General features: G+C 38.1%; 1 protein-coding gene across 4 annotated transcripts in view; it reads right to left on the minus strand.

The window, feature by feature from the left end:
• The window catches only part of Ehbp1 (Eps15 homology domain containing protein-binding protein 1), a 77877-nt gene that overhangs the window by 9951 nt on the left and 45341 nt on the right, over positions 1-22585 (minus strand). For 3 of the 4 annotated variants that reach the window (XM_071594135.1, XM_071594132.1, XM_071594134.1), the window contains 7 exons: positions 14507-14741; positions 12188-12474; positions 7856-7976; positions 3083-3182; positions 1117-1190; positions 800-914; positions 573-703 (listed from right to left, as the gene is read on the minus strand). In XM_071594135.1, the coding sequence (XP_071450236.1) occupies positions 622-703; positions 800-914; positions 1117-1190; positions 3083-3182; positions 7856-7976; positions 12188-12474; positions 14507-14741 (1014 nt within the window). In that variant the 3' untranslated portion in view covers positions 573-621. The remainder of the gene's footprint in view (positions 1-572; positions 704-799; positions 915-1116; positions 1191-3082; positions 3183-7855; positions 7977-12187; positions 12475-14506; positions 14742-22585) is intronic. The other variant, XM_071594133.1, reaches the window with a different exon arrangement.

Genomic DNA, 22585 nt, shown 5'->3' on the forward strand with positions numbered 1-22585 from the left:
TGTCATGCATGTCACCTGACAACGATACGCAGCATGGAAACCATGGTCGTGTGAAGTGGTAAATCATTATGTGGAAGTGCAAAGTTTCTTCTTCTGCCCTCATCACCTGGTACAAAAAAGGCAACTACTTAATTTGTCAGGGCAATCCAATTATTTTGTTTTTTCAACCATGCTCCTTATAAGCTAATATATTTCATCCTAAAAACAACTGCATCTATCTTTTATGTTAACACTTTTATCTTCTAAAATTCCATCTACAGTTGACAAAAATGAATAAAAGATGTCCTGAAGTTCCTTACCCCATAATTTTCAAACTCTTTCATTTGCCAAAATAAAAAGAATCACTTCATTTGAATCACTGAACACACATTTCTCAGAAATGTAACATTCATAATAATAACGCCTCTATTCCAGAATAACCAGATGCTTGGAGCAACACAATCACAAACTCCCATTAATAGTGAGCTATTTTAAATATACAACCAAGTATACCAGAGGAGGCAAGTCAAAGGCAATAGTACTACTGGAAAAAATTTTAAGTAACCTAAAAAGGATAGAAGTTATTTTCTTACCTTGAATAATGGGTATATCTGCGTATAAAAGTTAAGCTCATAAGCTGTTTCACTGCAGGATGCAATTTCTATTTCGTTGGACAACTCCTGCTCTGGTCAAGTCTCTCTCAATCTCATCATCTTCTTCGATGCTAATGAACAAGTTGAAATAACACCATTCTGAGAATCAAACACCAATAAAAACACAAACGAGGCGTGGATCAAACAAAAAATTAATCAATACTGACGCTTTCTCCTGAGAATCCAGCTGATGGATTAGTTCATCCCTTTTGTTAACTATTGACACCAGCTCATCCAGAAGAAGATTCTCCCGCACCTTTTGTTCCTGGGTTTTCTGCCAATCTAAAGGAAAATGCACAAATGGCTTGGAAAGAGGCAGTGAAAGTAGATCATATCTCCACAAGGACTATTATGTAGAAATTATGATTGTTTAAGTTCCTTTGAATAAAAATTTGAGGATAAACTTTGATTTAACTTAAAATTTTAAAACGTAGAAATTCCACCAGGATAAATGACCTTAACGTCAGTTATTTAACCAACTTACCTTCTATGGAAAGTATGCTTCTTAGCTCTTGGTTAAGCAACTCAAACCTTCGTTCAAGATCATCTTCTTTCTCCCTGAAATTAGATAGATAGAGGTCTTTATTTGGGTGAAATTGAGACAAAAAATGAAAGAGCATGCTTAATTTAACAATAGACTGGCAATTTAAAACATTATAAATGTAGGGCAAATCAACGAGTCAGATCATCGAGATCAAAGAGCACCTAGCTCATTACAAAAGCTGTCATTTTAACCAATCAGTGGTGGCAAAACACATCTATGAAACAGGCCTCGCTGACCCACTCGAAGACTCAACGTTAATAAAACAGGCAACTTAAAACTCAACAACACCGAAAGCATACACACACACATGCGTGATGAAAACATTATGAACAATGAGCTTGGCACCATACACAGCACATTCATCCAATTGGTAAAAAATTTTAAATAAGCCAAAATTCAAAAGGCACCAACGGACATTTTCAATACTGCCCTCCCCCACCTCTCCTTCTCCCACCAAAATCCCTTCACATCGAACAGTGCCATGGTAATGACTTGTCTTCTTGCTATCAAGCTTATTTCTCTCCCCATCAATGGTCATCAAAGGCATTTACCGAAATAACATTTTCTAAAAACAGGAGCCTTCAAACTTCATTTTTTTGGCCTAAGGAATTAACCTACTTCAAATCCACAGCCAATAGCTCACATATCTTCCTTTAATCATGGTGGCCCAAAATGCCTTCTGGCTGCTCTATTTCTGTGTTCTAAACCATTATTCATGGCTTCAAGTATAAATGCAATTCAGTATGAAAATCATCTCTGCTTGGATGCCTCAAATTTATACCCACATACCTTCAGCCAATTACAGACAGGCTAATTTTAAAGAACATTTTGGAGCAAATAAGTGTTTTATGGGCCATTATATATGGTACTGTATTGAGACTATTTGACTACACTTTTGCCGTAGTGGATAGGCTTATGTGTTCTGATGACCCCTGCAGCTTTGCTGGCCAGTGCAATGGTATTTGCTCCAGGTAGGGTCACCTATACAGGATAGGTCAAAGATTAGAAGCCAAGCAAAAGGCAGTCCGCGCAGTGTTAGTTCCTCACTGAGGTGGCTGCAAAGGTGTCTGATTCCAGTAGGGTGGCTATTGAGTGTCGGTGTCACATTAAAAACTCTGTTGAGGAAGGCAACAGGAAACCATCTCAAATATTATTCCCAAGATTCCTTTGATGGACAATATAGAGAATAAGAGTCCTGGCAACAACAGGACTCGGCCCAATTGGCCATTTGTCGTGCCCAGCAACGGGAGAGGCAAGGCTTTCGTGGTCATCATCTCACAAAGCAAAACCATCAGTGGCAGCACAGAAGATCCAGAAGAAGAAGACCGAATTGATTAGAATAGGAACTTGGAAGGTTAGGACGATGTTGAGGACAGGAAAATAAGAGAATATGAAGCGAGCGATAGAAAGAGGAAATGTAAGCAGGACTGATGAACTTGGTCATTGCCCATGGATACATGCCACCAAGCAATCAAAAGGAAGAAGAAGTTGATAGGATGTATGATCAGTTAGAAGGCTTAATCGCTTGTGCTCCTTTTGAAGGAAGAGAGAGTAGTGAGGTGGGACATTACTGTTTAAGTAAGGGGAATGACCGTGGGGAGAAAGCAATTGAGTTCTGTACGTGACATGGGCTAATCATCACCAGCACTTGGTTTAGACACCATGAAATGCATGGAAAATGCCAGATGACTCAGTTTATACAAAGGTTAAGCACATATTTATGAAGAGCATGATACATTTGCACTATTTCCCAGGAATGGCCGAAGACTCAGGATCAAAGCTTAAAAACTATTAAGCCTAGCGACTGATTCAAGAAGATAAAACTTAGGAAAAGCTAACTGAAATCGTTTTTCAAAATTATCCTCCAATTTATCCAGCAGGAATTTCAGGTCGAAATTTCACTCACAGTATGTTGAGTTGCATCTGGCGTCTAAGCAAAGCATTCTTCTTATTGACTAGGGTAAACCACTCCGCCATGAGTAAGTCCTCTCTCTCCCTCTCCTTACCTGAAAGTGAAAGAAGAAGAATGAGACATGTAATCCTTTGATAAAACACATTACTACAATAACAGGGCACAATCCAGGAAAAACCATGGTCCTAATCCCCAGATACAGACACATTCCTTCAAACTCAATATATGTTGCAATTCATCAATAAATCCGCACGGTGGAACCTCATACATTGCGCATAATTTGCTCCTGGATCATTCTTGTACAGTGAAACACTCGTTTAGTGGAACAACTTTTGGCACATAAATTAACATTAAATATGATATGCAACAATTTCAGAGCGTAAAAATCATTCGCCTTGACTGGGACTCGAACCCAGATCCCTCAATATCCGGTCGAGTGCTTTAGCCACTTAAGCTACCGAGGCGTCCTCTTAAACTCTGAAATTTTGGGGCTTTTAAAGGAACTAGATGTTATGACGAAATACCGTACATACAATGTCACATGCATTCGTAGTCGTGCGCGAGGCGCCACTGTCCACGAGGTTAAAAGCCAACTTTAAACACGTATGGTGTTTTCCCTTGCCCCAAAAGCCCCAAAATTTCAGAGTTTAAGAGGACGCCTCGGTAGCTTAAGTGGCTAAAGCACTCGACCGGATATTGAGGGATCTGGGTTCGAGTCCCAGTCAAGGCGAATGATTTTTACGCTCTGAAATTGTTGCATTAAAATGCACATTAGCGGATGACTCCGTTAAAAGTTACTGTTGCGGCATCTCCCGCAGTTTCTTTGGAATTAAATATGATAATGGGTTACACAATGATAAAAATAAATCATGTGCAATGTTTATTCAAAGAATATTATAGAAATATTTTTATGGATCATTGATCATGTTTATCTTTTCTTCTACCATGGAGTCCCTAGAAATGCAAATTCAATTTGTAAAATCAAAAAAGAGTTGAAATATATATTTTATTATTGATCCTACACACTGAATTCCTTTCTACTTGAAAGCTATCTACAGATGATGCAACAATTTCAGGGTGTAAAAATGTAGCATTTAAACACATATTAGCAGATGGCTGCGATAAAATGTACCGTTGCGGCATCTCCTGCAGTTTCTTTGGAATCTATCTAGAGACATTTATTTTTGCTAATGCTTCAAAACTTGGAAAAAATGCAACTCACAATTATCATTAAATAAATTTCTGACACACATAGCCACAGTCTGATTAGGGTGATGCCTCATACTTGGGTAAGGTGAAACATTCGCAGCCTAACATAGAGATGCCATTTCAATCAGCAAAAATTCATACGGATTCCTGCCTGGGTGCACTGGGTGTCATTAGTTCACAAGACAAGCTCCAACTTCTCCCCTCGAGTAGTTTGTTTACACGTATTGTTGCAAAGGACATCTTTGGTGTGTTTCATTAACATGGAAAAACTTGAATCTCAAGTGGTCATAAAATTCTTTAAGAGACAAAACAGTTGAAGAGGTGGGTGGAAGCCAGCAGTTCAGCACCAAAGAGAGCAAGGTTGATTGCATCTGCCAGAAAGGTCGTGGCCAGTGTGTTTTGGGATTTTGAAAGGGATCCTGTTAATTGATTACCTTGAAAGAGGCAGAACAACTACAGGTGAATGTTACTCAAACCTTCTTGACCAACTGGACGCCAAAATTTGTGAGAAGAGATCTGGCTTGAAGGAGAAATAAATCATCTTTCATGAGGACAACCTGCTGCCACCTGCTCACAAAGGTACATTGGCGATGGGAAAACTAATGGGATTCAGGGCACAATTTGCTCTGCCATCTTATTGTTATTCTCCTGATATACACCCTCAGACTTCCATCTGTCCCCAAACTTGAAGGAATTTGTACCTGGGAAACTTTTCGTGTCCAATGAAGAAGTTGAAAGGGCCATTGATGGATATTTTCAGAGCGTTCCAGACTCTCACTTTTGGGAAGGAAAGTGGATGCTGGAGAAAAACACTGGACCAAGTGCGTTGAAGTCAAGGGAGATTATGAAGAAAAATAAAATAATTTTTTAACTGAAAATTGCAGTCTTTTATTGTCAGGCCGAGATTTTTCACCTTACTCTCACTTTGAGGGCACATAGGGTCCCACGGTGGTGTCCTTTGGGGGAGGGAGGATTTCATTTTTGGCAACAGGAAATAGTCTGCTGTAAGTTGGGACAGTGGGGGGTCAGGGCATCGTCACGATGCCATGGCAAAAGTTTGCAATCAAACACTCGACTCTGCTCATGGTCGCCCATCCGAAGACCTTCAGGATCTTTTGCAATGCTAAATTTTAAGTGGCAATGGTGTTTACCATTGCCTGATCAATACCAATATGATCTCCAATCATGCACACACTTTAACAGACAGTCTGAAGTCATCACTTTAAGCACATGTCAGGAAAACATTGTTTCCGATTCCTTTTACACAAACCTTGTATTCTAGATCCGGACATTGCATCTCCTGATTTAAGTCTTTTGCTCCAGTCGTTACCCACCTCTGTTAATTAATTAACTCTGCACTTCCTGCTAATTAACTCTTTATTTTTATTCTTCCAGATTGTTCTCTCATCTATTCACAAACCATAGTTTCCTGTCCTTTTTCTAGTTTCTTTGGCAGCTTTCGATGTACCTTTTCTGTTTTGTTCCCATTTTTCCATTACAGTTCCCCCCTCCCTGTCCTCACTAATAATGTTCTCTGAAGCTGCTGATACTCCTTTCTTGTCGTTCCTGATAACTCCTCCAAATTCCAATGGATACACCATATCCCCTGCTTCATTTTTTTGAAAAATATGTAAAATGCAGGAAAATGCAAACAGCAGGAAAAGGTGTAATTTCATTTTTATAAGTTTAATTACTGAAGCTACTGTCTACAGCATTAAATGGAATTACTTCATTAACATCAGCATAAAATCCTGCATCCTAAAGCAGTTATATCCCCTCCCATTGACTGCAACCTTGACATGGATTAAGGGGAAATTTTTGTAATTTCGTTTGTGTGGTTTTTTGCAATTTAAGATAATTGCTCTGGGTAGGGTCAATACTTGCAAGATAAGTCTAAGGTAAGGAGCCACACAAAAGACAGTCCATTGAGCACCACCTTCTCAGTGAGGCATCTGACCCCAGTGGGGCAGCCATTGAGTGATCTGTCTTGTTAAAAACACTATTGAGGAAGGCAACGGGACACCACTTCATTTATCATTCCCCAGATTTTTATGATGGACGGAATAGAGAAAATAGAGAGTCCTAGCCACTATAGACTTGACCCAACCTCAATAATATTAGAGTGCATCAGTTGAAAAATGTATTTATTTCAAATTTATATATATATATGAAAAATATTTCTTTCGCAGTATCATTTTGACTTTCAGACGAAATAGTAATATTATTTTCTAAACATTTTATTATAAAACTGTCATTGTTACATTAAAGAAATGACAAAAATAAATGCACAAAAATTCAAAAATATATAAGGAAACACTAGCAATGGCAGCCTCTACACGGTCCCACTTTGTCTCTTTGCACAATTTACCCCTCTTTAATGTTGGCGTGTATTCATTATCATTGGACCGTTCATTCAGCCCCAATGGTGACCCTAACAAATGCTCTGTGCACCTTTCATTACACTGTGTGCATGCTGTAGGAGACATTTTTCTCCACTATTCACGTTTCTCACAACAAACAACACAGTTTTCAGTTAAATAGAAATGAATCCTTTCGAGATTCTACCGCTGATGATGATGAGATGAATCTGTCTTTGGGATAACGTATCATTGGTGGCTCGGAACTGTGCAGAATACCTGTTGGTTTCCTGTGTAAGCAGATCCCATGGCACAGAGGTTAAAACAAATTTAAGTATGCCATGGGATTTGCAGTCAGGGATGGAGCATGCCTCGGACCTGGTATTTCTGTGTCACTGAAGGTTTTAGCACACCAAGCACCATGGCCTCCAGAGATTACATTGAACTCTGGTGGCGGATTTACATTTTTCCTCTGAATCACATTGTCAGAGTCATCTGAATCTGAATTCATATCGTCACTCCGATGCTCACTCTCAGAATAATCATCATCACTAAGCAATAACAAGTATTTCACCAATTTTTCATCTACTATTTCTTTTGAAGTCTTTTTAGTTGCAATTACAAGTAACCTAAATGAACAAAAGTAAAAATGTACGTTTTTCTTGAAATTGCTCTTGATTCCACTGCTTGCTCGCAAGGGAAAACTACCAATCGTTTGACCGACTTTAGTTATGCCAGTGGCTCATGGAGTGATGAGGGGAACACAAGAAAGAAACAATCATGTTTGAAACACGAGGGAGAGAGAAACTGGGAAAAGGACAGAATGTGCCATGGGAAGGCAAGGAAAATCTTGTGGATAAGAATCAATAAAAACTCCAGACTAAAGACTTTCCAAAATGCCCATCCTCTCCATTCCTCCCTCCAAATTGCCCACCCAACAACCTCCCCAACATATATCGCAGCCTACTCATCCTCTGCTCTCCCAGCAATCCTCTCGCCCCCTACAACTATCACTCCTTCAATCATTTTCCAGTCTATACATTTTACTTTTCCCATTCAACTTAAAAAAAAATTGCCAAACACTCTTGAAGACTTGGCAATAACCACAAATGACACAGTCCACAGACTAAAACTACAAGTACGAGGGGGAGAGAGCAAAAGGGAGGAGCGAGGGCCTGTGAGTGGATCAAAGGCAACTCACCCATGTCCATAATGTTTCGGAGCTCCTTCTCCAACAGAGCTGCCTGCTTGTCTATTTGACTCTGCTCCCTTTCTAAAGCTTCCAGCTCATTCTGTATGTAGTTACCTGCATCTTTTCTATACTGCAAAAGGGAATGAGGAAAACAATGATAAGAACAACATGCTTATTGAATCTGCAGAACTCTTCACAATGGAACACTTCATACAAAGTAAAACCAAGTAATAAGACAAAGCTAAGAAGAGAAAGACAGACTTGGATTAAAAACCGTAAACACAATAATCAACCCGAAGGTCAGTTTAGTAGGTGATGGTAGAGTTCACCCAATACTAAGCCCTATACAGCGCGTGAAATTCACACATCAGGGTAGGGTGGCCAGTTCCTTTCCCTGTGACGGTTATGGTTTCCCAAAAAGCTCTGGTACCCGAGAAATCACATAGCTAAGGTGGAGCTGCCAGTGCCCAGAGTGACTTGCCCGGGAATCGAACCCAGGACCCTCCGGTCAGTAGTCCAACGCTCTACCCCCTGGACTACCAGCCCCTAGACTTGGATTAAGAAACAATAAAATAGGAATGTAAATAAGTATGATTGTCTAGTGAGATATTAATTGTTACGTATCTTTTGAGGGCACCAAGCGATACATTAAAAATGTCAATATCCCTGCAGAACCCATTAAGAGGCTCCAGTTTCACAGCAATGGATAGATGAAAAGAATAATTATTCAGTAAGTAGGGGATGAAAGAGAGAGCCATGAATGAAAAAAGTGACAAGAGAGTTGAGCATTTCACATGATTTTTTAAGATACAATACCAAACATTTGAGAAAATTGCCTCCTTCTGTGAAACTTCCCCCGTAAACAAGTACAGTTGTATTTTAAAAAGCAAAGGTTGACAGTTCATATTTAAATTTTATTTTAGGTGTTTGTCTCATCTAAAATACGATGGTAGGCTGAAAACTAATGCACACATGCTTGTAGATCACAAACAAAATGACCTTCAGAGGCACTCCTGGTGGCATGTGGAAGAAACATTCCCCCCCTCAACACGCATGCGCAGGCTTCAGGTCATTACATTCTACCAGTGTATTGCAAGAAGCGGAAGTATGGAGGCATGTTCTAGTGCTATGTCAACGCAAGTTAAACAGCGAGCTGAAATCGAATTTTTAACTGCTGGAAAAATGACTCCTACAGAGATGTATCGTCGTTTAAAGGCTGCTGACGATGCTGTCGATAGATCTACTGTAAATCGGTGGGTAGCAACATTTCATGGTTGCGAGACCGGAAAAGCCATAATTGCTGATTAAACACGCAGCAGACGTCCAATCACTGCCACAGACAATAAACATTGCAAACTCATCAAAGATTTGATTCCAAATGACCGGTGAATCACGCAAAAGCTTACTGCAAACCATATTGGAAAATCCAAGGAAAAAGTTTGTCATGTTCCAGGCAGCCTGGCGCCAATAATCTTGCAACATGACAGCGCTCGTCCACACACTTTGCACACAACTGGAGAGGCTCTACGAAACCTGGAATTTGAAACGATTCCACACCCTCCTTATTCCCCCGATCTTGCAATTTTAATATTTTTCCTCAACTCAAGAGACACCTCAAAGGTGATGATTACACCTCGGACGATGAGGTGAAGGCAGAAGTCCTGGATTCGCAAAAATTCAGAAGAGTTTTTCAGTGACGGAATGAAAAAACTTGCTCCACGTAGGGAGAAATGTGTCAGCCTTAATACGGTGACTATGTTCAAAAATAAATAAATGATTTTGAAACTTATGAATTGTACTTCAATGTACTTTTTGGCTGATCTTGCTATTTGTTTTTGTTCGAGTTCTAGAAACAAGTGTGCATTACTTTTCAGCCTAGCCTCATATCATGGCATAAACAATGATAAAAAATTCCATTGAATTTTGTCTAGCGTCAAATCGTTAATTCTATGCCCTCAGATTTTTTTCCACCACAATACTAGTAACCATTCAGAATTTAATATTTAAATGCACACAGTTTTAAGGATTAGAAATGCTTACTGAATAAAATTCAATATTTTCCAAATGAAAGTGTTTATTTTAAAAATTTCACTTTAGAACTGAGCATCAAGCTACAAATTTATATTAATCAGTGAATTTTTCCATTCAATGATATTTTCTAAAGCGTTCTTCCACAATAAGTCCTGGTTGTTTTCATAAGTTTTACAAACATAAATTGCCTTTCTTCTTCCCCCGGATGATTTTCTATTTTAGCAAACCTAACCAAATGTATTGGGAATGTACAACCTATTCCGAAGACTCCCCAACAAGTTCTAACACTTACTTACTCCCTCATGAATTTTTACTTAAATTATACATTTCACCCGGTGTTCTTGTACTCCTGATATAAATTATATGAATTCACTGCAGTGACTTCTAGATCCTAGAAACAAATCTTTCACCAGCATTCAATCTCTTCCTCATAAATCAGTAGGTTTTCATATCTGCCAGTCCAAGTGACATTAATTTAGAGTAATGCACAACCAACCTTGGTTTAGCAGCTCCCTTGAATTTTTCCACCACCTCGTACCTTCCCATCTCTCCACCTCTATTTCAAAAGTACCCCATAGGATCAGAATTACAACTATGCTTTTCCTCCTCCATGCCTGTGTTCCCATATCTGGAGGCAACCAACTCTTCTTTATTCAGCTCTGGATATTTTAATTGGAGCTGGGTTGTTTCATTGGAGCTATTGGCCATCACAGTCCCAGACAAATGGTACTTATATTTTAACAGACCCTTAGCAAGTGTGGCATTTTTATGACTCCATCGGTAAATATTTTTGTGATCAATCCGCATCCTTGATCTTCAATAAAGGATGGCTTATATCTACATTTACAGTTTTAGAGCAACTTTTGATATAATTGGAAGATCAGGCTTAGCAAGAGAGTCGGAGGTTACAGAATGCAAATCAGGAAAAAATGAATAAATGTAGCCACTTTTGGAATCTGAGAGGACATAAAGACAAACGCTCGAATATTGAGGAATTATTGGGATTGCCGGAATTGAAGCACACCTTGTCCTTGATATTTCATGACATATTCATCAATGGCTTTATCACGTCCATCACAAAATATCTCCACGAGCTTTATTTCTAAATAACTCAATAACTTGGCTTCATAAAACGGGTGGTGGGGAAATGTAATGAAAAAGTTAAAGAGAGGTGTTATTTTGCTCTAGTTAGACCTCATTTGGAATATGCCGCAAGTATTTGGGATCCTTGGGAGAAAATTTGGCAAAAAGAATTAGATAAAGTCCAGAGAAAATCCGCTAGATTCGTTAAAAATTGTTATGATAAAAACACAAGTGAGACAGATCTCTAAGGGGATTTAGGCTGGGAACCACTTGAAGTGCAGAGAGAACAAGCGAGGCTTAGACTTTTAGAAAGGTTCAGAACAAACGAGTTTAACGATGACACTGAAGGAATTATAATGGCCCCACACTACTTAGGTAGATCAGACCACAAAGATAAACTAAGGGAGATAGATTCCAAGACAGATAGGTACAAATACTCATTCTTTCCCCGAGCAATCAGAAATCATAATAGTAACAAACCGAAGTCACTTCAGAAATTTTAAAAACATTGAATTTACAAGTCGGAACAAAATTAAACACTATAGAGATGTTAGGTATACTTTCAGGTGCATGTGTATGTAGATTGAGTGTTTGCATGTGTGTGGGGTGTAAGTGTTCATTCATGAATTTATGCCAAGTTTTTTATATATATATATATATATATATATATATATATATATATATATATATATATATATATATATATATATATATATATATATATATATATATATATATGATTTTGTAGTTATTGCATGCGGTTTTTTTTTCTCTTTCTTTTCTAAATTACGGGTGGTGTCCTAACACCTCCTGCCACATGCCCTTGCGGCGGCTTGCGGGGTATTAAGTAGATGTAGATGAATAACAAAATAACTTTCTATTTTCAGGCTCCACCATGTGACCTCTCCTTTCCTCTTATCTCTGCATCTTCTTCCCAGCACTCTTCCCATCCTTCCCGCCCACCATTTCTCTCTCCCGCCTTTGACCTGCTTGGGCCACCTTTCCTTACCCTTTCCATTATTCCTAATCTTCCTCCTAAACCTTCCTTGAACCTGACACATCACTAATTTACAGCAAGTTCAAATTCAACATGACACATAAATTTAACCAAATACCATACATGCATTGCAGTGAGAATGCATTGAAAAAGTGATAGAAAAACAAAACAGGATGAATATTTCCTTTCATTGTTTTGGCACAATCAATTTCTGGGGAGCAAGCACATACCATGTGACTGACAAATCCATCTTGTGGGTTTTTCTCCGGAGAAATCCGATCCACAATCGATGAGAATGACTTGAGGGGAGAACATGGTTTCCGCACACCAATTGTATTAGAGTCCTTGGCAACAATGTTACCTCCATTGCACCTCTCACCACGAGTATCGTCTCCTTCGTGTGAGGGGCTCCTGCCGGCATGCAAACCACCAATCAAGTTCCTGTTGCCACTCATGCTCAAAACACTTCCATTCCCACTCCTCCCGTCTCTCAAAACAATCAGCATATCACTCTGCCCTGAAATCAATCACAGAGCACCAACCAGAGCGTGCTCATGTCAGTTTGTTGATGCATAAATGAACAAGGAAATAAAACAGACCATTAAAGTACACTTCACTTCAAATCTATGAGACAAATCAATGTTTCATACAGCCATATATATATGCGACGGTTAATCAATAAGCAATAAGAATTCTTCAGTTCAGCAGACACACTCACTCTTTTCATTCAATGCAAAATAAGAATCATTTACCTACTCTTTTCTTTTCACCTAATATTCTGTATTCTTTTCGAATCTTGAACATAACGCTGCCTATCAAAATGCCGGGTGGCCTCTTTTTCCTCCCCTCTCAGGGTTTCTCCCAATACGACCCCCTCCTCCTCCACATTGCCCATCAACCTCTGTTTGTTTTCCTTTCTCCTCTTCACTTCACCTTCTTCATCCTTCTCCACACTGAAGCCTCCAAACTATGCTTATCGTCTTGCTTCGACGACTAACTTTACATGCCATACAAAGTCCTGCTCTACATCGATATTTCAACAAGCCTTTTCTTAGCATCCTTACTCAGCATTTAAGACAACAATTCCTTCCTCCTCGAAAAGGTTTCCTTGCCTAACACAGTTCTTCTCCTTAGGTCCCGACTACGTTCACCATTTTGCTCCAAAACACTTCCGAGATAGGTTAACTGTTCTACCAGTCCCATTTTTTCCCCTCAAATTTTAATATTTAATATAACTTTCCTTCTTCTTAAAAACCTGGAAATTATTGTTCTGTCTACAATGATGTATGTTGTCAAAATTAAACTTTGTGATGCCACATATAAAATAAACTTAAATGCAACCCAGTCCAACACTGAGGAGCAGCATCATCCTGATAAGATGCAGAACCCAATTGTCATCTTCCGTGCCTCAGGTCATCCTCATGCTCCCGTTAGAATGGGCAAACTTGCTGCTACCCTGTCATCGAGGACTGACCACTCCACCCGGAGCAGTTCTTTGGTCCGATTTGAGTGTAGCACCAGAGTGCAGTGGGAGATAGAATCACTCTTAACATATCACTCACCAAGTTCTCTTTTGATCCAAGTCCATTCATCGGGGTTCATTGCGTGCCTCCCAGCTGACAATCATGCCTTGCGCTTCATCTATTACTACACTGATTCTCATCCTACACCTATCACATTGATTTTTTTTTACTCTCATCAATGATTGTAACCCGAAATCCTATTTTTTGGATGGCTTAAAGAGTTGGAGATACGTAGTAAAAATTGTCTCGAGCTAACAGGATATTGAATTGAAAATTTTTAAAAATCTAACAAAAATAATTTTGTTTTTTTTTCCCCCTTAGGAATTATTGAAAGACTCAATAGCAAAAAATATGAAGTAAATAATGATTTTCATTGATTTCAAGACAGTTGATAACAAATAACCTCTAAATAAGACTTTATTGTTTTAAAAATATAAACATAAGGGATAATGGAACTATTAAAGAGAGCTATGAGTGCATATGATGGCAAAATATAAATTTTAGAAAATACCATTTCCACCCCTGGGGTTATTTTTATGGGGCAGGACTGAACAAAAACATCCACCCCAGCTCAATTTAACGTGACAACAAAACAGGAACCACAGTTATGCATTATATTGATTACAACAAAAATGACATTAGAAATTTGTGCTATTGGTTGGCCATTCATTGGAAAATTTTGGCAATTGCAATGCATTTTGACAGGATTTAACAAAAAATGGAGTTTCATGAAATTTGACCCAATTAACAAACACCCCCAAGAGAGACAAATTTCTCTCACCTTGGTAATATGGGAAAAAAAGAAACCCTTTCACCCTAATAATAGTGAAATCACTACGCACACAAGCGTCCCTTCCCATCAAACTACGCCCATTTTCCAATACGCTGGCGATAGCAGCGTCGAACATTAGTGCATTCAATCAGATCTTCAACCATTTGAAGTTAAGTACAGTTGATGCGACAAATTGCAATGGGTTTCAGTAATTTCAGAGTGCACACGACAGAGAGATACGTGAATGCTCCCACCTGTGCTCATGGAGGAAGGCGTGGGGGCACCGCCAGGGGTCACCGGTGTCGTACCAGTTGGGGGGGCACCAGCTGTTGGAGCGCCAAATGGTGGGAAGGAGGGGGATGATTGTGGCATCATGAGGGGCGTGGCTGGACTGAGGAGTGGCGATGTGGGGGATGCACCCAGCCTTGCCCCCGCAATGAGGCGCCTTGCTCGCTCGTGCAGCAGTTGCTGCCGCTCCTCCTCGCTGCTCTTCACGTGCACATGCGCAAAGATAAGTGACATTAGCTCCAACAGTCCAAACAAGCAAACACACACACACACACTCACGTGCAGACTACACAAAAGAGCTCTGACCCTCACATTTTGCAAAACTGTTTTGCGCAAATCCATTCCCTCCCAAAAATATCAGTTGAATTAACTATGAATGCATCTTTCTCTTCAGTTGTCCAAATGAAAAATTATAATCTCCTTGGGGCCTATACACCACCTTGTTTATTACAAATATAATTGATGCCCAAAACAGCAGGCCTTTGAACAAATGCAAAAAATAATAAAATAAATGAATACATAATACTATTATATATATATATATATATATATATATATATATATATATATATATATATATATATATATATATATATATATATATATATATATATATACTTTTATTGAAACATTTAAACCCAGAGAAAGGACACTCACATGTTTAGTTTCGATGGCACGGCCATCGTCATTAGAATAAATGATTGAATGAATTGAAGAATGAATGATTCTGACCATGATGGCCATTCCATCAAAACTAAACACGTGAGTGTCCTTTCTCTGGGTTTAAATGTTTCAATAAAAGCTTTAATAAATTTGTGCCATCGCTACAGAGCATTCTTTTTTCGAAGATATATCTATATGTATTTATTTAAAAACTGCCACCCAGGGAAAACAACAATTTTAAGGATTCTGAAAGAGGGGGACAATACATTTTTAAGGAAAACTGCCTCTGATGGACTTTGACTAAGCCTAAATTTTATCGAAGTACTGCGGAAGATGTCGCGACAGTAACTTTTGCATGTAAAAATCTTTGAACGTGTAAAAACCAGTCAATTAGTGCAAATATTTCGGAGTGTAAAATGATGCATCGGCAGTTAAATTGGCCAAAGCACTCGGCCGGGTATCAAGGGATTCGGGTTTGCATCTCGGTCAAGGTGAATTATTTTTACGCAGAAATTTTTGCAGGAGTAGAAATTACATTTTCTTACATAAATATTTGGTAATTACTTTTGTTTAACCCCACTCATTTTGTGTACCAATATATCATTCCAAGCCCTAAGCATTAAAGAACTTTTGGGGCAGGGGGGGACTAAATAGTCACAGAGACATATTTCTTTTGTATTATAACACCTTATAACAGCTTCCCTTTCATTCAAATACTAGCATTTGTGAAGCTTACTTTCAGCCATCACTTTTAATCATAACCATGAATCTCTACAGTGGTTAACTTTCTGAGGTTGTCCAACAGTCTTATTTTGCTATCTATGTATGTATGCTCCAAATTACATCATTTTTAGCCGCTATAGGATACCTCCTAAATGGATATGATTCTAGCTGTAAATTTTCCAATTTAATTGCCACATTCGATGCTACTGTGCAATAGTAGAGGAAAAAAAAACTTTCTCTGAAAATCCAATTTTAATTCTAACAAGTGGTAAGCTATTCAGTCTTTACTTTCATCAAAAGCTATGATTTTTCTCAGAGGTTAATATACACATATTTGAATTTGCCTTTATTTCAAAGCCCAAAAAATAATGTACTGATCTTGCGTAGGTGCAAAAGTTTAAAAGTTTATTTGGTATTCTATGGTCAAATATATAACAATCAAAGCACAGAATATTTATTATGTATTGACATATATATAACAAAAACTGCACCAAAGAACATTTAACCTCATAAGACAATAAATTTTAAAAGATTATAATGCAATTATAATGCAGGTTTTAACTCTTAAGGCATTATTGATCAAATGGCACTATTTTCTTTGATCCAATTAACTATAATATTTGGATAAACAAATTATAATTGTTATTTTATTCTGATATTGTCATTATTATTTGAGTGTCCGTCACTTAAGTTCAGTTTCGAAAGATAAAAGAATGAGCATCACTATATTTCTTGGCATTGTTTAACAAGACATAACCAGACACCACACACTATAACACAATGCTCTTCATTTCTACAAACATTCTAACTCTGTTCCCTATTTTCAACATCCCTAACCTGTCCCTGTCCCTTCATCATCTGCCTAACATTCTCCTCTCTATTACAGTCTTCTACATCCCATTGCCTATCAATATGCCCTTCATCCATTTTTCCAGTCTCCTTATGATTTCCCCCCACAATCTTCTCTCCTCACCCACCATACCTATTAACACTTCCTCATTTGTTTCCCTCCCTGTCCACTTCACCATAACCACATTTCAAAAGCCTCCTGTCTACATCTATCCTCCTGCTTCAGTGACAATGTTTTTGCACCATGCAAAATCACTCTTCATATCAAAGTTTTTACGAGTCTTTTCTTAATATCCTTACTCAACATCCCTGTCATCAACTCACTCCTACTTGTGAAAGCCTCTTTACCTAGCGCAATTCTTCTCCTTATGTCTCTACTACTTTGACCGTGTTGGTCCAAAACACTTTCAAGATACGTAAACTGTTCTACCTGCTCTAGTTTTTGCCCTCCTATGTTAATGTTTAGCTTAGCCTTCTTCTTTCTGGAAAATCGCATAACCTTTGTTTTATTAATATTGATTCTCATCCCATACCTGTCGCACTGAATTTCCAATTCACTCAGCAATGCTTGCAGCCCCTTGGCTGACTGACTAACTAAAGCTTGGTCATCAGCAAACCTAACTGAGTTTACCAATTCCCCGGCCACTTTCATTCGTACCTCCAGTTCTTCCCATGCCTCTTTAACATTTCCTCTACATACAGGTTGAACAGCACCAGTGATAATGGGCAACCCTGCCTTACACCTCTTCCTAACACTGCCCATCTGGGCTCCCCATTCCCCACTCGCACCTGTGCAGTCTGAGACATGTACAGGTTGCGGATTAACCTGCTGTCCCTCCAATCTATTCCTATCTTCTATAATATCTTAACTAATTTTACACAATGAACTCTATCAAACCCCTTCTCAAAATCTACAAAACAAATACATCCTGATTGTACTTTGTGTTTCTTTCCTGTAGTGACCTCATTACTGCTATGGAATCAAGTGCCTTCTCTTCTTAGTCAACTCATCAGTAATCAATTTCCTTGTTCATTTTCCATGTATTACTGTACCTGTCCACTAGTCCTCACTCATGTTTTCTACTGCCTTCTGGTACTCCTTTCATTTTTTCCCTCTGGATTTTTCTACATCCTGCTCCCATTACCCTCTTGAATCTGATGCTATGTCTCATAAGTACTAAATAATAGAATAAATCAGCATCCACTCTGAGGAAACTGTTTGAATAGATCATGTTGCTCTTAAGACTCCTAATCATAAAATAGTCTAATTCATATTTCTCTGAATCCTTGGGAGTTTTCCACATACAGTAAAATCTGGAGTATCTCCGCTATTCTCTATTCCCCTCAGCACGTCTAAATTTTTTGATAAAATTATAATCATAAATATTATTAACGTCTTTGAAATTTTTATACACTCTTGTAAGAAATACAAGTTTGAAATACCCCAGCTTTCAAAATATTTTTTATTTCATAACATCAAAAATTTCCTACTATATTTAATGACTTATTTTAAACATTTTTTCACTATCCATACTTTCTCATTAATGTTTCCCACACATTCATTAGCACTGAGAATTTGAAAGTTTGAAACCCTTCATCTTTCTTCCATCATCATCTTCTATCCATACTTTCTCATTAATGTTTCCCACACATTCATTAGCACTGAGAATTTGAAAGTTTGAAACCCTTCATCTTTCTTCTCAGTTTCTGATTAAGCTCAAAAAATCTAAAGTTAACAATAGTGTTCAATGCTTTAGTTTCAACATTTTTGTTATTCCATGAAAATAAAAATTTGCCAGTAGTATTTAGTGTTTGAATTTAAACATTTTTGTACCATCTGTACATTCCCATCATTGTTTCCCTCACATTAATTCATTCACACCCCTGAGAATTATGGAATTCTCCTTTACGGCAATAGCACATACACAGTTTTACTGAGCAATAAATTAGTAATTAATTATCTTAACTGTTTTATTTGCATGCAGCAATTACGGAATGTGAAAAACATTCACCTGGGACGCCATTAAACGTTACTGTAGCCCACAGTTTCTTGGGTTTTGCATTATTTTAATCAGTGTATTGTATGACAAATATAGAGTACGTATTGGCAATTTTTTATCAATATTTATCCTTCACCAGTCTTTTACTTTTCCTAGCTACGTGATTGGTTTATCTTTATGACAATACAATCTATGGCTATACAATAGCTATTCATTTGATGATAGTTTGGTGTTCTTGTAAAACCATTATTACACCCTTGTAAAAATGATTAGAAAACTTAAATTAATAATAACAAAAAAATTTATGTTCATCGTTTCCTAATTGCAGTCACTTATTTTTTTTAATAGTACTTTGATTCATACATTTATGTCACAACCCTATTTCGGTTATCCATGTTTTTTGATTATCCGTGCTTCATAATGCACCCGGGAACACCAATAATCAAGACCTTACTGTACATCTTTGTCTGCTACGGTGATTAAACCTGAAGTTCATAAAGATTAAATACTGTGTCCTATACATTTCATATCAATTTATCCCTGCGGTCATTCTTCTTACCTAAATCGTAATCCCCTACCACTCTGCCCTCTTTTTCTTCACCTACCGTCGCATTCCAATCCCCCACCACTATCAAATGTTTCCCTGAAGGAACACATGTGATTATGCTCTCTAACTGATCACTAATCCTACCAACTTCTTCCTCCCTATGATAGCTTGGTGGCATGTATACCTGAACAATGACCAAGTTCCTTGGTTTAACTTTTACTATGTTGAATACCCTCCTTCCTAGCTTTTTATTCAATATTATTTCCACCCTTTACTGGCTCTCTTCCCCTCCACTGCATATTCCTCTGCCTATCACTCCAATAATCTTCCACCTCTCCTCACACAGCTTTGAAATAAGTATATTTCTCTCGCCATTTGCCACTTTATACTTACAAATTTACCTGTCATCAACATGGTCAGAGCATTACACATCCATATTCTAACCGATTCAGTCCTCTTCTGTGTCTTCTCTTCGGCTCTAGTTGGTTCGGCTTTGCAAGGATTTTGTGCCTTACCTCTCCTGATGCTGAGCACAACACCACAATGTCCAGTGGGCAGGGCTCTGTAGTTGCCGAGACCCATATTCACATTTTTATCCATCATATTGAGATGGCTTCCCACTGTCTACCTCAATTATGTTTTTAATATGATATCTCTACTAACGAAATAGATAACCACAGTAATCAACCTGAAAGGTTGGTTTGATATGCTAGGATAGAATTCACCAAGTACTAAGCCCAACAGTGAGTGAAATTCATATCAGGATAGGGAAACCTCCTTTCCCTGTGCAGCCTAAAAGGTCTTTTCAAAATGTTCCTGAACTTTTTTTGAATAGCGTACCTCCAGTTGGCTATTTTCTTAATCCGCTTGGATACATTGTGTTTGCAAAAACTTCCCAAATAACTACCTTCAACCACTTTTTTGATATCTTGTTTTGTTGATTAGTTATGGCCATTAACTCAAAGGGGTGCTCGTGGAGTGCTAAATCAGACCCTTTGAAGGAGCAGCGATATTCTGTGAAATTCTGGGTGATACTCTGAAAATCCTTCACAGAAACTTTTGAATTCATTACAAAGGTGAGGATGCTATGAAGTATACCATGTGTTATGAGTGGTTTATCCGGTTCAAAAAGAGGAAGCAATCAGTGGAAGAAAACGAACATTCCGAAAGACTGTCAACATTAACTGATGACCCTACCATTGAGAAGATGAACGATTTTACTCTTTCAAATCGACGTTGGACTGTCAGGGAACTTGCGGAAGAGTGTGTCATCACAATTGGTTCGTGCTATGAACTCTTGACTGAAAATTGCAGATGCATCAAGTTCACCACCAAATCCATAACATGCCTGATGACATTAGACCAGAAACAACATAGAGGTCACGTCCATCAGGAACTGTTTGATTGAGCTGAAGAGGATGAAACCTTCTTGTCCAGGATCATAACAGGTGATGATGGATAAGGCATCAAAAAAAAGTGCAAGCGTTACAATGGATTAGTGAAATATCCCTCTGCCCCAAAAAATATCGATAAGTTCACTTGAATGTCAAGAGCATGTTAACTGTTATTTTTTCAATGCAAAGGGGGTTGTGCATCACGAGTATCTACACAAAGGCCAAATAGTAAACTCGGAGAACTACCTGGGGATTGGGAAACACACAAGAGAGAGAGAGAGAGAATCTGGCGAAAACGACCCAAACTTTAAGAGGAGCCGCGAGTGGTTTTCCCACAACAACCAGCTCATTCGTCTCTCAAAACTCGTGAGATTTTAGGTGAAAACAAGACCCCCATGCTTCCTCACCCACCCTACTCCCCAGAACTGGCCCCATGTGAAATATTCCTGCTCTCCAATCTCAAAACCCTGCTCAAAGGAAAAAAAGATTTTCCTCCATTCCAGAGATAAACGAAAATTCGACGGAGGAGTTTATGAGCATTCCGTAAGAGGCATTCCACGACTGTTTCAAAAAGTGGAAACACCACAGGGAAGAGTGCATGCATTGGAGAGGGAGGAGACTGCATTGAAGGGGACCCAGACCAATAATTTGTAAGTGAAGTATTTTTTTGCAATAAATCAATTTTTCAGGAACTTTTTGAACAGACCTTGCATGGATTCCCAGGAATATCTGACGTCCATAAAATAACAGTTTGTGTGATGCTGAGGGTGCTCAGAGCCATGCCTGGGAATTGAATCCACACCCTCTGGTCAGTAGTTCAAAGCTCTACTGATTGATTACTACCATCCCTTAACATATATCAAGTTATAAATTCAATTATATTAAGAGTTTTGGGCCGTAATTTTTTGGAATTCCTCCATTGGGAATAAGGAAATTAAAACAATTTATTTATAAATTTAATATCAACATTCACACTAAATTGATGTAATTTCAAGAAATTGCCAAATTTATTGCCACTTATATAAATTTTTAGTTTGCTAGTGGTGCCTATAGATAATTATTACATTTCCTTTAATGTTCCTATGACTCCATTAGCAGTTAAGCCCATCATCTCATGTGTTATGCATAGCTTCATGAGAAGCAATGAATACTAATTGCATGATATAAATTTACCAGCTCACCTCAGCTTATTTATACACATTTGAAAATCATTGCTTTGAAAATCTGTTTTATTACTCTCCCAAATATACATGTCAGTTTAATATCCTAATTTATAATAGCCTGAAATATAACCATGGACAAAGTCTCCAAAAAATGTCAGTAAAACTGGTTTATCTACATGCTCAAGGCAGAATCAATCAAGAGTTTTGGTTGGATTTTGAATATAAAAAGTTTAATTTGGATAACCTCAAATGAAATGACCCAATGAAAATAATTCCAAAGAATATTTGTCTCTGACTTTTAACAGTATTTCATAAGTTCAGATATTCAGCAATTTAAACAAAAAATGAATTGCTATCTCCACCACAGTGGAAATGAAAGTATTCTGTAGTTCAGCCCTCTACAAAGAGCCACCATTCCATGTATCATTTACCTCTGTGTGAACAAAATTCAAGGCTGTATTACAAAAACTCAAGGCTACCTGAAAGAAAGGGCACGTATTTACAGCCTCCAGTGCAAAAGCCACACTATCAGATAACAAAATTCACACGCTCACATACGCTTGTTTAGAAACTGAAAGTCAAGAGAACTGCAATCAATTCAATGCATGGAATAACTGAGACTATAAAACAAACACTAGACTTTGCAGTTCAATTTTTGCAACATAAAACAAGGGAACCGCAAGCACGGTGCGCATGCAATAGTGAT

The sequence above is a fragment of the Hetaerina americana genome, unplaced genomic scaffold, assembly GCF_022747635.1.
Source record: "Hetaerina americana unplaced genomic scaffold, ioHetAmer1.1.p SCAF_6, whole genome shotgun sequence".
NCBI classification, from domain to species: Eukaryota; Metazoa; Arthropoda; class Insecta; order Odonata; family Calopterygidae; genus Hetaerina; species Hetaerina americana.